The 17,367-nt window shown below is 37.3% G+C and overlaps 1 protein-coding gene across 1 annotated transcript in view; it reads right to left on the minus strand.

The window, feature by feature from the left end:
* Positions 1-17,367, minus strand: part of PTPRN2 (protein tyrosine phosphatase receptor type N2) — a 530,861-nt gene that overhangs the window by 478,041 nt on the left and 35,453 nt on the right. The window contains exons 6-7 of the mRNA XM_032234973.1: positions 16,480-16,520; positions 14,690-15,078 (exon numbers count right to left, since the gene is read on the minus strand). Of these exons, the coding sequence (XP_032090864.1) occupies positions 14,690-15,078; positions 16,480-16,520 (430 nt within the window). The remainder of the gene's footprint in view (positions 1-14,689; positions 15,079-16,479; positions 16,521-17,367) is intronic.

A 17,367-nucleotide genomic window follows, 5' to 3' on the forward strand; every position in this document is an offset into this window, starting at 1 on the left:
ATCTTGACTTCTTTTTAAATACAATAATCCCTGGTAGTATTTATATTATGAAGCAGAGATGCCTTATTTTGCAAGACCAGTTCACTGGATGTTGCATTCTCACATCATGAAGGAAACAATCTGACTCGAAAGGAAAGCTGTCATATCTGGACGCCTTCTTTTACACTGGGCCTTCAGGCTTGCCACATGTAGGAAAATGGGAAGGGGGATTATATGGAGTATGGGAGATATATAGTCAAAATAACATTCTTTTCTCAGAGAATCAAGGCCACCTTGCCCTGCAGCTGCGATGAGGTGACTAGGAGGCATCTCCAGTTGGGACGGTGCTTGATTGGATCATGTGATGGCCATGTGGGTGCTAGGCAGCGACTTGAACTTTCTTTTGGGTGGGGAAAACCTGGAAACTTTCAGATTCGGGTTTGCCCAGATGTGCCAATATGACATCTCTAATAAAATGGAACTTTGAGGAATCTCAAACCTCAGAGACTTCTTTCATTAGGGGTGAACTCTGACATTAACCTGAATTCTCTTTAACAACTCTAGCAGCTCCCCAAAACTCCAGGATGCTGTCTGGGGTCCTTCACCCCAAGTATCACAAAAGCTATATTTCATGTTTAGCATATTTCAAACAGATTTCTTTATTTCTATACCTTTCTCATTTTCAATAACTAAGTGAATAGGCATAAAATCAGCCCATCTCTCTTCTGTATCTTTAAATGTAGTTTTAAAATCTTTTAAAATTATATCTGATTATATCCGTCAGTCTTTAAGGTTGGACCAGATCAAAAAACAGGCAGCAGAGGGTTTCTAGGAAGGCTACTTTATTATGTCAAGATATAACAAGAAGATCCTGAAAGTCTGTCCAAGTTTTTGTTTCTCCCATCTTATACTAATCAAAGTCAAGAGTTATTCTGAGTTTTTTTTCTACTTTAGACTGTGTAACAGCTTTTCCAAGTCCCTCCTTCACAACTCCTTCTTCTCTTTCCCTTCCCCCTCCTTAATGGCTCTCTCATACCTTCAACAAAGTCAATATAAAGCCATCCTTATTCCAGTGTAAAAAATGAATTAATATTAGGTTTTCAAAGGTAAAAGAAAAGTCAGGAGTGTGGGGATTAGTACAGTTCAATAAGCATAGATCATTTCGTCAAATGCAGGAGTAAGGGTGATGGAATTCATCTTTCTGCAATTTTTGCTAGGTTGAGTAAGGCAAATATTAATATCCAGGTACTGCATAACACCTACTGAATTATGACAAAAGGGAAAATATTAAGTGAATCTTAAGAGTGTTCTCACTTCCCAACACACTTGTTAAATCTATTAAATTAATTCCATTTGATGAGGGACACTTTTGCACAGTTACACCGACATCCATGATTATTAGTGCATGCCAGATCTGTTTCTGGTCCAGCAAGAACTATACCCACTTCAGAGAAAAGCTTTTGCACATCAGCTAAAAAGCAGGAATCAGAAATAGCTTTTCTTCTTCATAGTGATTTCCTAAAAATAAATCTAGAGTGCCCAAATGTATCCCACTGTCTTCCTATGTCAGTTCAGTGTGAGAAACTGATTTTTTTTATAACTGGGAGAAAAATATCAAAGACTCGCAGTGCCAAAGACTGACACAAACTTTATGCCTATTCTGTTTTATGTAAATTCAGCCTATCTAATTATGCATGAAAGTATGATTTTTTTTCAAGCCAAGTAATTATAATACTATTCCAACTCAAATTATCATGTCTGGAACATCATACACTAGTATGACATCTATCAACTAACCTAAATACAAAATTTGCTACAAAATGTTTTTTTATAGAAGCAGGAAACATACACCCACATTTGATTTTTCCAATAACTAAATATAATTGATATCACAATTAAATTACTGGATCCTTTGAGAATTCTAAATATTATTCCTTAAAAAAATAAGGAACAGTATTGGTTCATTAAAATTGATCACGCCAAACAAATTTTATTTCATATTTCAACTAACTGACTAAATTAGTGGATCAGTGAAATGCTGTGGACATAGTATGTTTAGATTTCAGAAAAGCATTTGACAAAGTATACTATAACCTAGTTCTTGGCAAGTTAGAAAAATATAGCATAGGCCCCACCAACATCTGATGGGTTTGTAACTGACTAACAAAGAATACTGCGTAGCCCTCAAAGAACTACATCCATATGGAGGGAAGTAAGCAATGGGTATCCCAAGGTTCTGTTTTAGACCCAGTACTCTTCATTTTCTTCATAAACAATCTAGATGAGAGAATAGAGAGGAAACTCATCACATTTGCAGACGACACTAACCTGGAAGGAATAGCCAAAATTCCAGAAGACGTTCAAGATCCAAAAAAGACTTGAGGACTGCATCCATGAAATTCAATGTAGATAAAAGTAAGGTTTTAGGCAAGAAAAATCAACTGTACTGATACGGACTTGGTGAAATATGGCTTAATACCAGTACCTATGAGAGGGATTTTGGAGTTCTAATAGACAATCGCTTAAATATGAGCCTACAGTCTGTGGCAAGAGCCAGAAAAGCCAATTCAAATCTAGGCTGCATTAATAAAGAGATAGAATCAACATCATATGAAGTTTTAGTACTGCTTTACAAAGCCTTAATAAGACCATTTTTGAAATATTGCAACCAGTTTTGGTCACCAAAAAAAGGTGTTGAAATTCTGGAAAGAGTGCAGAGAAGAGCAACAAAGATTATTAGGGGGTGGAGGCTAAAATATATAAAGAATGGTTGCACAGAATGGGTATATCTAGTCTAGTGAAAAGAAGGACTAGGGATGACATGATAGCAGTGTTCCAATATTTGAGGAGCTCCTATGAAGACAATTTGGTGGGGGGGGGGGGTTCAAACTATTTCCCACAGGACCAAAAGACAAGACAAGAAAGAATAGCTGGAAATAACCAAGAGGAGAAGAAAATTAGAACTAAGGAGAAAATTCCTAACACTGAGAACAATCGACCAATGGAATAGCTTGCCTTCAGAAGTTGTGACTACTCCATTACTGGAGGCTTTCAAAAAGATGACTCTTTGTCTGAAGTGATATGGGGTCTCCTGCTTGAGCAGGGAGTTACACTAAAACACCTCCAAGGTTCCTTCCAACTCTGTTATTCTATCTTCTATATTCTAAGTATGTGTCTTGTGTTGCAGTAAGAGTTCCGTGAACAAACTGCATATTATCTGAAAAGCTACATCCTGACTTTGTGAAAAATTGACCGAGAATATATTTGTAGGTCAGGCTTCTCTTCCAATATCACCTGAATCATTCAAGAACATTTTATACTGTTAGCTTTGTTCTCTCACTAAGATCTTTTAGCAGAAAATAATTAGCAGCTTTTGATCTAGTGGCCTGTTCTTTCATTAGATTCTCCTTCCTATGAATTAGAAACTCTGAATGTCTCAAACACTATAATCATTACCGACCTACTATGAGAGATAATCACATCCTGCTACCTTATTTTTTAAAACTCTCATCAGATCTCTTGAGGCTTGCTGGGACACAGTTTGAGTGTTCCAAGCCTGACCGATTAATGGTTGAGACAAACACAAATAGAACCAATAGGATTAGTGTTTGATTTCTCCCAAAACATCTGATTGATCGATCTATCGATCTATCCATCCATCTATCTATCCATCTATCTATGATTATCTATCTATAATTATATATCATAAAGCGCTGTAGGATAAACAACCTCTAGATAAAGACTTCCAATTGCTGTAAATGGGTTAAACAATTCTACCATTAAAGTAAGGAAACATGTGAAGTCTTCAATCAGTTTTCTCTACTTTTAAATTTTGAAATTTAGAGAAAAAAAGACAAGTTATGGCAAGGTCATTTCCTTTTAATCATTGAATCCACAATTCAGTCATGAATTATTTTGGAAAAGTCACTGAGGTTTTGGATTCCTGATTTGGATTTGATTAAATATTTACATATATACAGTTTTGATTCCTACAAATTCCTACAAATTCAACTACAGCACCATCTTAGGAGAAAAATGTACAAGTGGCACTAATGGCTTGATATATAGGACAGCATTTCTCAACCTCAGTAACTTTGAGATGTATGAACTTTTAAGACGTGTGGACTTCAAGCCCAGAATTCTTTCAGAATGCTGTCTGTGGAATTTTGGGAGTTTAAGTTCATACATCTCAAAGTTACTGAGGTTGAGTAAAGTTGCTGAAGAAACACTGATACAGAAAATGATTATCTGTGGCAAAGAGAAAATACCAGCCTCCTTTTGATTGAACCACAGCAGCATAGCATGAATATTTGCAATCTCAGTGCCTGGTTACCAAAACTGTGGTTTTGATGAAGAAGCAAGTAGAAGATGGAGAAGAAGGAGATGACATTTGTCAGAGGACTACAGAGTTTATTATAACATGCTTGTATAAACAAACTCACTACATGCTTGTACTTGGCTGGACTCAACTCAAACTGCTACTCCAGATGATTTTATATCATTTTATAGGCATTTTATTTTGAATACTTTCAGTTCTTAGCTTGGACTCCTGAAGCTCTAAAGCAGAGGTGGGCAATTATTTTCCCAAAGGCCAAATAAGGAACCAGGGCTATTGTAGAGGACAGAGTCTGCTTAATATTTTAACACTTTATAAAAAGCAATCAATTATATGGTTTTGATTACTGTGAAAGTGTGCACATCAGGGGTGGGTTTCAACCAGTTCGCACCGGTCCCTGCGATCCGGTTGGTCGCCGAACCCGGAAGTACGTAACTTCTGGGAACGACGAAGCCCCCCCCCGCGCCCGCGCGCGCCCGCACACCCGCGCCCGCTCCTTACCCGGTTTTTACAAATTCTGCACTTCCACGCATGCGCAGAACGCATACAGCGCCTGCGCGATCCTCCAGGAGCAGCTGGAGCATCGCGCAGACGCTAGTACGCATGCGTGCGCCGCATGTGTGCACGCGCGCACCATGTGCATGTGCGAGGACGCCGCACGCGTGCGCAAGGACGCCGCCGGCCTTGTTCCAACCGAACCGGTTGGAACGGGGCGAGAAACCCACCCCTGGTGCACATGCACACATACTTGCACAAATTGGGAAAAAAATAGCAGTCACCTTCAAAATAAAAGGAATGCAGTTGTGATGATGTTCATCCATTGTGTTTGAAGAGGACCTTGAAATCGAACAGGTTGTATCCGCGATGTGTCCGCAGGTGGCTGGTAAGGCCTATACGGGCACAAAATGTTCTGCCTCATGTCGGGTAGGCACCATTATTGCAGCATTTGCAGCTCTGGCTTTACGGAGTGCTCACTTGTGCTATGGTTGTTCTTCTGTCCTCAAATGTCTGCTAGCCTTGGTGGATCAGCATGTACCATGTCGTTCAATTTCGAGCCAGGGTTTCCCAGGAGGTAGTGTCAATATCCAGGGGCTTGAGGGAGGCTTTCAATATGTCTTTGTATCACTTCCTTTGTCCCCCGTGCAATCGCTTTCTTTGAGACAGCTCACCATAGAAGAGCTTTCTGGGGATGCGACGGTCTGGCTTCCTTGCAAAGGATGCAATTGTATTGCATGCATGGTGTACACTTATTTACATTTGATTTCTAATTTCTGATTGACCTCACATGGGCCAGACAGGGACAGCCAAAGGACCAGATATGCCTGGCCACACTGAGTGAAGAGGAATAATCTTGGGCTACATTTAAAGTATATAATATAATTAATGTATATAAATATCATTAAAATCGCATCATGTTAAAAGTTTATGATTTTATGGGGTTGCATTGCTAGCTGCCCAGGGCCACTTGTGGCCTGTGAGCTGTTAGTTGGACACGCCTGCTCTAACACGTTTTTGTTTTCTATTGGTCACACTCAAGAGACTGGGAAGAATAAACTTCAGCAAATGCTCTGCATTTTGGTAAGTCATTCCTTTGTTTATCAGCTCTCCAATTGTTCACAACAAAGTTTCCCAAGCTTTCCGGCTTTGCAGACTGGCATGGAGAGGGGCGAAGGAGAGGTTTCCGTGTGAGTGGAGAGCATGCGCTCACCTACTGCTTGTGCAAGAGGGGATGTGAATCGTCGTATTTTGAACAGCTCATGGCCCAGTAATGGGCTGTGGCCCAAGGTCTGGGGACCTCTGATCTACAAGATCCTCTACTGTAAGATCCTCTGCCATAAGCAGGAAACTATGCTAGAGTGAATGTATAAATGTCTTTAAGAAGTCTTTGATGCTGGAGATCAGCAGTCACTGTGCTTCTCAGTATGTCAATGTATTTACATCCATTTGAAACTCCATATAATAATAAGAATAAAACAAAATCTCAGAAATTCCTCCCTAGGCCCTTGTTAATATTCCAAGTAGTAATCAAATAGTGATAGATAATTCTGTCTAGTTTTACCGAAAAACCAGTTTGCAATCCATAATAAAACTTAGCTCTTTTTAGAGAAATATTCTCTTTTTTAAAAAGGAGACAAAACACTGAGATATTTTGTAAAAAAGAAATGGATTTAAGATTTGGAAAGAACTAATTTCTTGCGGTTTCTCAAGGGTGCAGTCAGTTTATTCAATATTTGTTTATAGGAGAATTACTTCCAAGTTAATATCATTGTTGAAAGTTTGTTGAGAAAGCTATGCGTGATCTTTGAACAGAGAATCAAGTGCAAAGATAAACCAGTCAATAAATTTCTTGTACTCTGTATCTAGATGCGTATGTGAATAGCATGTAAAGTATTATAATATAAAAGGTGCATAAAAGGAATTTATCACTTTTATGCAGGATTCTTTATTCTGCATGCATAAATAAATAAATATTAATATCTACAGGAACTGTACAAGATTTCCCATTGGATTCAGCTTTGTGTCTTGAATTTCAGCTAAATTGAAATTCAAAGGAGTTGCCGAATGCAGCAAGCCCTGTTTAATAAGAATTTATATTAGGTGGGCCATATCGTGCCAGGGATAGCATTTCCCAAATTCTGTTCCCTAAGATCTTAAACAAGCCAAGAGTAATGGTTGCAAGAACCCTGCAATTTAGCTTCAGCTGGCACCAATCCATTTTTCCCAGCTTTGTTTCCTCTAAGGCTTTATTAGCTACTGAACATTCATAAGCTTACTTCTGTTTTGACAGGGCAGCAAATCTCTGCTTGCTACATGTTATGCACATACCTTCCTTCTCCTCCTTCCCCGCCACAAATAGGTGTGAAATTTAAACCTTTTAACTCAGACAGATTCAAGTCCAGACCAATTTATAAAGCAGATGACACTTTGCAAAAATCAATTTCAGTGGTCAGACTATGAAGGTCAATGGAGATTACATATCATGGAAAAAGTAACAGGAATGTAGGAGTGAAGGGAGATCAGCTCTCCGGAGCAATTATGGAAATGTGACACTAACAGAAGCAATTCTTGAGTGGTCTTACTTCAGATAAACAGAAGATCTGCCTATATTGCTGAAACAGTTGAAAAGGAAAGAACAGGGTATGTTTTAGCAGATTCCCCCCCACCACCACCTCTTTGCATTTTTCTGCGGGTTTTCTAATGTAGCTTCGTTGTATTGAAAAACTAAGCTGGATGTGGTAACCTTTCTAAATTATCCAGAAAATTTGCAGGAAGTGAAACTGAATAGACAATTTCTCCAAATGTTTAAGAAGAACTTGTCCAACCATTTGCTAAAGGCAAGAGTTTAAGAGGGTCAATAGTACCCCTACTGAAAAAAGAAGTCCTAGAAGGAGTTCCATCCTGATGGCTTATCTGGGGATTTAACAGGAGTGTGGGTAGCCAGGGAGGAGATACAGCAAAAGACCAACCTCATCCTTGTAATTAACTGAAAGAACACCCCCTCCTGTTAGTTATATGCTTTCAACAGGCCTGGGAAATCTACAATATATTATTATATCATAATATAACATTATATTATATTTGCATTATATTATATTTGCATTATATTATATTTGCATTATATTATATCATATTTGCATTATATTATATCATATTTGCATTTTATTATATTAATGCAATGTATGGCCTAGAGCAGCGATGGCGAACCTTTTTTGGCTTGTGTGCTATAAGGGGGGAGTGCAGAGGGGTCATGCGCGAGCATGCCACACCGATAATGCAATACGCGACTACCACCCCAGTGCACATGCGTGCATGAGAGGCGCTCCCTCCATGTTTTGCATGCTTTTTTTGCCATCCCCAGGCTCCAGAGGCTTTATAGGAGCCTGGGGAGGGCAAAAACAGCTTCCCCCCACCAAGAGGCCTCCGGAGGCTTCAGGAAAGCCTCCTGAAGGTCCCTGAAGCCTCCAGAGGGCTTAAACTGACCCTACGAGCAAACCGGAAGTCCGTTCCTGAACTTCCGGTTTGCCCATAGGGCCATTTGTTTGCTCTACAAAGGCTTCAGGGAAGCTCCTGAAGCCTCCGGAGAGACTCCGGGGGAGGGGAAGGCTCTTTTCATCCTCCCCAGGCTCCTATAAAGCCTCTGGAGCCTGGGGAGGGTGAAAAATTGCTTTAAAAAAGGCTGAACTCAGCTGGCCAGTGCGTGTATGCACACTGGCCAGCTGACAGGGCAACACCTCGCGTGCCCTGACAAATGGCTCTATGTGCCACCTGTGGCACGCGTGCCGTAGGTTCGCCTAGTGGATCTCTGAATTAGATCTAGAAACAGACTGGCAATCAATGTAGTTCATGAAGCAGAGGTGTAACATGTACTAAGGGACTCATATAATTGCCTGTATCATTAGATTTTGCAGCAGCTTAAGCTTCTGGATAATCTTCAAGGGCAGCTCCATATATGACCCATTACCGAAATCCAAATGGGAGGTAACCAGCAACAGGCACAATTGACACATGATGCAAAAATCTGATTATGGCCTAAGTTAGGGGCTTTGTAAGGAAATAGTTCAGAATTCTTGCTTCTGCTTTTTCGATGAATGTTGGGCCCAGATCTAAATTTCAATGAACAGCAGTGAGATACTTCTATAGTTTCTATAATCTCATTTCAGAGATGGGTTCCTACTGGTTCGGCCCAGTTTGACTAAACCAGTAGTGGTATGCCAGCCTGGGTCACAGAACTCACAGCAACCCAGGCTGGACATGCCTCTGCACCGATTCCCCGGTCGCCGCCGTGACTGCCACCATATTTTTTTAAGTTCTGCACATGCACAGAACAACTTCAATTGCGCGCATACAAGCAAACCGGCAATAACACCGGCCAGAACCCACCCATGCCTCATTGACTTCCCTGTTTTTATAGAGAGCCCCAATAAGGAGAACTTGGAAGTCATCAGGCATTTCCACTATGAACCAAATGTCTTAGGACACCTGTTAGATATTTGGTTGGGTGCTTGTAGATCTTGGCAGGAATGCTTTCCTGCTTTATTGCTTTATTTGAATTCATCTAGAGATCATTTTTGTGATCTCATTGTTTTTGTCTGTACTTTTGACTGAAGATGCTTAATTTTGCCTTTTGGGGGGGGGGGGGGAGACGACAGATGATGGATTGTTCTGCCAGTCTGCATAGACCTTATTCTTGGCCTGGAGGGCTGCTGACGTACTCTCATGGTTTTCATCAAACCAGTCTTGATGTGCCCTGGTTTTCAGTTTGAGTACAGTTGTTGCCGTTTAAGTGATGACATCTTTAAACTGCATCCACTTTTCAGAACAGGTCCCTGCAAGTAGTATATTGCCAGAGAGTTTTCATTAATTACATCTTGTGAATGTAGAACTTGGTCTGGGCCTTACAGTCTGCCGATGATCAATGACTTTCTACCAGTCCTTGGTTGCTTGGCTACTTATGATATAAAGGGGTTATATTTAGGACCAACTGAAGCTGCCTCTGATCTGCCCAGCACTCAGCACCTCACATGGTGAGGGTGACGATGATGCCTTTAAGATTGCACTGATATACTATGACATAATCAAGTAGATGCCAGTGATTGAACCAGGGATGCATCCAGGTAGTTTTGTATTTGTTTGTATATACAAATTGTGTTAGCAATGCACAAGTGGTGCTTGAGACATTTGCGCAGAAGCAGCAGGTAATTATTTAGTTTTCCCACCCCAAGTTTTCCAAGGACTCATCCCAGTTGTCATTGTCTGTCCCCACCTTAGCATTAAAGTTGCCCAGAATGACAGATTTTCACTGGTAGAAGTTATTCAAATAACTTCTTTTAAGCAAGAAGGAGTTATCTTGTCTGGGCCTGGTGCTTTTTCTGGCACCTCATTTTCTGTAATCACCAGAAGTGTTAAGCCTGATGGGATGGGGTCAATTGTAGGTGTGTCTGAGATTGGGGATTGTGGAGATGGGTGACAATAGTTTTCTCTCAAACCTACAGAAAAACACATTCAGATCATCTGCCAGTTGTTTATTTCCTTCAGCATAGGAAGGAGGTTTGCTGTAACCGATGATATTTTTAAGAGTTTTCCACATGTTTGCTGGTTCATTTGTTGAGAAGTGATTCCTTAGAGTACAAGAACTGCACAAATTTGAAAGGCTGCTTCATAAACAGCAAGAGTTCTTTCGCTAACAAGCTGCCATTTTGACAAGTCTTTAAGCCATCACAAATATTTTCTTCAAGACGCCATAAGGAAAATATTTATGCCAGTCCCATGGCATAATTAAAATACCTGATGTTTTCTGTAAAGTCATGACTATGGATGAATCATCTTTCATAATATTTTAACTATATTGCAGAATCCACAACTGAGTTTACAAAGTAAAACAAACTTCAAGTTATTAACCTCCCTACATGTAAGTTCTCTTTTGTCAACAGAACACTGGTTTCTGCTGAGAGTTTCATTTGCTTATTATAACCAATAAAATTCTAAGATACAGAAACTACAATGTAGAATTTCAGGAGGAATAGCAGGATTAAAAAGAGGGATACTTATCTGAAATTATATTCCTAATATCATTTTTTAATTATTATTTTTATTTTTAATTTTCAAAACAAACACAACACATAAAATCTTCCTTCTTTATATACTGTAGAAAGTGTATCAGTTGGTTACAAAATGCTTTTGTGCATCTCTTCCACAGTCACCAAGCATAATTCATATTAACTCAAGTATTTTAACTCAGATATTTATACATGTTACCCTTATACCTCCATTTTTATTTGACTATAATTGTTTAAACGTCCTTCATCATAAAATATACCATGATTTAATACATAACCACATACTGGCATTTCATTTAATATTTCTAAAATCCTCCAATAACATTGAATCCTTATGTCCTATTCTAGCTAAACATCCATAATATTTAATAACAAACTTTTCTAATCCTCCTTTCCAAATCACTGTTTGCAATTTTCATCCAGTTTCCTTATGTTGTACACATACATACATACATACATACATACATACATACATACATACATACGTTGCCATCATTAACCCTCCTTTATTTGACTATATCCTGTATCATAACATTTTCCCCCTAATAATCAAAACTTAACTTATCTAATTTATTTATTTTTTATTAACCTTTGTATATAATCCAAAAGGATTTCTAATCTTCCTTTCATGGGTACCATTCAATATTCATATCCAATTATTACTTATCATAACACTACACATTGTATACATTATTATTATTATCATTATCAATTATTTATTTAACTATATCTATTATCACTAAATTTCACTAAGTTTAACTAGCTTTAAGTTATATTCTTCCATCTATCAACCTGTACCTTTCTAATAACAAAACAATCTAATATCTTCTGCCATTTGTAGTACGAATCTTCTAATCATCTTCTTGATCAGCTTTGTATGGACTTCTCTTAGCAACTCCTTGCTTATAAAATCTCTCATATAATCTTGATGCCCTCTTTCTGTTTCCTTATTGAGTTTATCTTTGATTGTCAGCAGTGTTATCAATGCTTTTGCTAATAGAATTTCTTTCTTTAAGTCCATAGATTCTTTAATTTTATCTTCTTCTATATCTTGACCTTTGGAATAGATTTCCTCTCCATTTAATTCCTCTTTCTGTATTCTATTCTTTCCATTTTCAGGAACAAACCAATTACCACAGATATCATCAGGTTTAGTCTATATTCATTTTCCACTTCCATTTTCTTGAGTTTCAATCACCCCGTTTTGCATTTGATGAACATTTTCAATTTTTTTCATCATATTTTCTTGTTCTGTGCTCTAGATATTCCAGTTTTTTCTCTACTATATTTGATAATTTCTGTAGTTCTGAAAATATATTTTGCAAAGTTAAGACCTCTATTTTCTCTAGAGGTTGTGTAATTCTAACAAACACAGCTGCTCTAGCTTGTAAGGTTAATAAAATTAAAGCATAGATTCACAAAGAACGTTATTTTCACTTTTCTCTGGTTGAAAATATTCTTCAAAGGGACATCTGTGTGTTCTTATCACTCTGTAGCCAAATAGTAAAACCTGGTGGTGTCAAGTCAAAGCAATCCATGAAAAAAAGTTCCATTTTGAATACACAAAACTCCAATCAACAAAACCTCCCACCCTACGAGCAGAAATACTGTTAAAGAGTTTCTTTTTTGTATCTTTTTTGTATTTCAAATTAGAAAAAGAGGTCCAATCTTTAAATGAATTAGAAAAATACCCACAGCAATAAAAGAAGAAAACTTAATTCATCCATTTCAAAAGGTTTGCATAGATTCGATCCATGAAAATAACATTTAAAAAGTAAGATAACCACTGTCCAAAACCATTCCAAATTTAATTACACTGCTTGATTCTTCTATTCTTCAATTTAAATTGATTTTTGAGTTTTTATAGGCAGGCTCTTTTTTAAAACAACAAAAATTCCTCACCAGCTGGAAACACTTTCTCTTTCTGTATCCTGCCATTTTGGAGCCACCCCGACTTTGTCAGCCTTAGCTGGATTTTTTGTCGCCAGCTTGGAGAACTTTTCATGCTTCTTTCAGGGATTTTGCAATATCCCCAAGATCAGCAAGACGTATTCTTCCTGTTCACCGTCTCTCCAGGACAGTTTAGGTCCATTTGGACTACCCATCGGCAAAAGTCTTGGCTATGGTCTCAGAACATTGATACCACACTACCATATTGTCATGATATTGGCTCCTCCTTTCCTCTTAATATCATTTTGATCACGTGCCATAGGTATGTACAAGTAGGCATGTTTAAACTTTTTTATATTATGAAATAAGAGGGTGCAGTGACAAAGCACTTAAGATGCTGGGCTTATTGACAGGAAGATTGGCAGTTTGAATCACCTGATGGGGTTTGCTCCCATCCTTGTCCCAACTCTTACCAACATAACAATTTGAAAGCATGCAAATGCAAGAAGATAAATCGGTACCACTTTGGTGGGAAAGTAACAGTGTTCTGTGTGCTTTTGGTATATAGTCATGCTGGCCACATGACCACAGAAACATTTTTGGACAATTCTGGCTCTTTGATTGTGAAACAGAGATGACCACTGCTGCCTAGAGTAGGACATGACTGAATAGGTGAAACCTTTACTTTTTTACTTTTTCTTTTAACAAAGTAGATTTGAAAATGTGAAAATGTCAAGAAAAAAGGGTCCACTTAAATGTATTTCCTTATTTCTGGCCTGTAATTATAACTGGAGAGGAGAAAATCCTTTGCTTGCTTTAAAGAATTTCAGCACATACTTACATTCTCCACCCACTCTTTGATATTCTCCCACCAAAACTGCCCCTAAGCATTTAATTTCATGTAATAACATGGCTATCTATGTGTGATGAAGAACAGAAGCAAGAACTGAAATAATGTAATTGAACAAATCCAAGTTCCGTTGAATAGCTCTTCATTTGTTTCTTCAAAAGAAGAAAAATGGGAAGGGAAATATTAAAGAATAAATGACCTTTAATAGTGAACCTGTATAAAATGATTTAGTCTTTAAAAAAAAGGAGAGGGGAGAAAAACTTTGACAATGATTCTGCCCAATGTTCACTGACCTCCATAAAGTTTTCTATAAAAAATTATTGAGTTTAGGAAGAGACATAGAATTAACATTCGAATTCAAATATGAACTTAATAAATTAGGGAGAAAAAAATCATGTATAATATTATGTTTTCTATTGTGAAGTCTAAAATTTAAAACATCTATCTTTCAAGCCATTAATACTTCTGTCTGCAAATCAGTAAAGGACAATGTGTGAAGTAGACAAATAGTTTTCCTTTTAAACATTTACATAGGAAATATATAAGCTATTACTTTTTAGCAAAGCAACTGGGGAGAGACATTAGGCGAGAAAACAGAATTCTATTTCCCCCCCCCCAAAAAAAGGATTAAAATATCTACCATATTTTTCAGAATATAGGGAACACCTTTTTCCCTCAAAAAAAGAGGATGAAAATATGGGTGCGTCATACACACTGAATACAGCATTTCTGGCCTCCCAAAACCCCACCCCCTTTGCAAAAATGGCTATGCATAGCCTTTAGGAGACTTCCAGAGTGCTCCTGGGGGCTGAGGAAGGCAAAAAGGAGCCTCTTCAAAAACTTGGTGCGTTTTATACTCCGGTGTGTCTTATACTCCAAAAAATACGGTAAATTCTGGAGATTGCTATCCAACACTTTCCAAAGATACCAGATCGGAAAAATATGATCGTTATATTTTTGGAAAAATATGGTTTAGGAGGCTGTGTGCAAATATTACATCTAAATCAAATTCTACATAATTATTATATCATCAATGGATATCAAGTTCATGAATAAAATTTTAATATCCATACTTACTCTTTCTCTGTCATGATGTAGCCATATTCTTCCTCTCTGGAAGACTTTGCATCTAACTTGAGGCCTTCTCCGATCTTTTCTTGAGTTGCTTCATAAACACTTTCATCTTGAAGCCACATATTCTTAATCCAGTGATGAAGCTCACTTAGCTCCTTGGAGCTGGGTTCAAACTCTGCTTTTTTGTGAGCGTTCAGTTCTCTTGAGAAGGTTTCGCTCTTCACATTTTCAATCCCAACCTTGACTTCTTCAGATGAAGATGAAAGGTCTAAATCATCTGATTTTTTCATTTCTGTTTTAAAGGATTCTTCGGACAAATATGACTTTGACAGATTTTCAGGAACCATATTTTTATTCAGGAAATCTGGTACCTTTGAATCTAGATGGTTCTCCTGTAGTAAACAAAACAACAAATACACCTACTGTAGTTCATTATAGTTTTTTGTGTCTAATTCATCAGTTCAGCTTTATAATAGACAGTAATTATTTTAGGAATTATCTTGGTAGCCTTTCTTGAAGATGAAAAACTCTGGAATTCATCTAAGATGAAAGTTAACTTCAAACACATCCTAAACTGCACTAAAGAACAAAGGGGGAAAAATTCCCACTGTTCAAGTCAATTATATTTTATTTTTCAAGAGCCCACACATTTTGGGACATGTGTTTCCAAACATGTCTCTTTTATGGGTCTCCATGAAAACACTCTGTGTTGTTTGCTAGCAAGTTCTAAAACATTAATTCATAGCTTGGAAGAATTTATAGCGGTAAACCTTTGCTTAAAACCACATTTTAAGCAAAATGATTTTAACTGTATATACTACAGTGAAAACTGCTTTTAGCTATGATACATCACTTTCCTTCAGATCTTACCAATCAGTGCTGAAGAAAATAATATCCTTAAGTATACTTTATAGATTTTGAGCACAGGAAAACTGCTATGAAAACCAGCTATTTTCCTATACAAAATACATTTGCTAGCTCCGTTGCTAACAGAATGTTCCCAATAATGTTTTTTCACCCAAATTATTTACCGTAATCCAAACTGAGTAAGTGTAAAATAGAACAGAATAGAATAGAATAGAATAGAACAGAACAGAACAGAACAGAACACAATAGAATAGAATAGAATTCTTTATTGTCCAAGTATGGTTGGACACACAAGGAATTAGTCTTTGGTACTTGTGCTTTCAGTGTATATATTCTCCCACAGTCTTTACCATATATATATATATTTTCTAGCAATTGTGGGATTACTTTTAGTTAGCATTGTTTTAGGGACAATATTCTACTTAAGAAATAAATCATTTTGACGTATTCTGCTCTCCTTTGGGTTTTCATTGGTCAGAGGGGGAAAAACATTCTGAATAAGGAGAATTTAGATTAAATCACTAGAATCCTAAACCGATTTATATGATTGAATCAAATATATTGCTAATGGCATCTTAAATCTTTCATCTTGCATTGCTAGCTTACATTAAATATTTTAATTTTAATTTTTAGTTATACTGAGTACTTAGGGAAGTGACAAATCAGTAGAAATGTGCTTACATTCACCATGATGAACCTCCATTGGCATTATTTTATTGTCCTAGAAACTCTAGCCCTATCATTTCCCTATATATTAAGAATATATAGATATTATATATAAAGGGAGCCTAGTATAGATCTATTTCAAGCTATTTAGCTCTCATTAACTAGCCATACCCTTACTGGGAATCGAACCTGGGCTGTATTACATATGAGGCAGTTGTATTAGCCACTAACATATATACAGTAGGCATTCGTTAACTTACCTCTTTTTTAACCTCAGCATCAATGTTCCATGGCCCCTTATCTGTGGAAGCAAGCATTTATAGTGAGACATAAAACACAGACATTGCGATAGTTTTCTGTACAATGTGACATTTTTATTGTACAGTAAACATTAAGATGTTGTGGCTAAATGACAAAAGTAAAAACATAGATCAACTTTGTCACTTCAACTCCATTTGTACACTTTACTAATGCAAGATCAATTGAAGCCATGCTGTAAGAGTGCATTACATTAATTAGTTCAATAGTAAGGCTGACGAATTTACCTCTGTTTATCAGTGCCTGGAAAAAAAATCGATAGACTGTCCTGCTAGCCCAGAAAAAAAAATGTTTACAGTAATAAATGAGAAACTGCAGTGGATTTATGACTCAGGTGTTTCCCAAGAAAAAGGTTCTCCTGATGTATTTTATTTCGCACTTAGAAGTAATTACTTCAGAGTTATAGTAACACCACATTATTAAACCCTAGAGGTGGTTAGTGGATTAAAAAGAAGCCTCCACCTCCATCCAGTTATATGCTTGATTCTATCTTAGATCATTTCTGTTAATTTTAATGTTTTATATTGTTGGTTTTATCTGTTGCAATCCTCCCAGAGTTGCTTGTTAATAAGATAGGTGGCATATAAATTTAATAAATAAATAACATAGGGGAATACTCTATTGCACAAACTAAGATAGGAAAAGGAAATTCTGCAGTAAAGTAAAAGATATTTATGCATTTCTATGAATTAAGAATAAACTAATGACAGATCCTTTGAACTTCATATGTGCTTCATATCTAACTAACAACCATGATAGATGGACAGACACATACATGCATTTGCTATTTAGATTCCTAGCACATGTGTCAATGAACAGTAACACTGCAA

The sequence above is a fragment of the Thamnophis elegans genome, chromosome Z, assembly GCF_009769535.1.
Source record: "Thamnophis elegans isolate rThaEle1 chromosome Z, rThaEle1.pri, whole genome shotgun sequence".
NCBI lineage: Eukaryota > Metazoa > Chordata > Lepidosauria > Squamata > Colubridae > Thamnophis > Thamnophis elegans.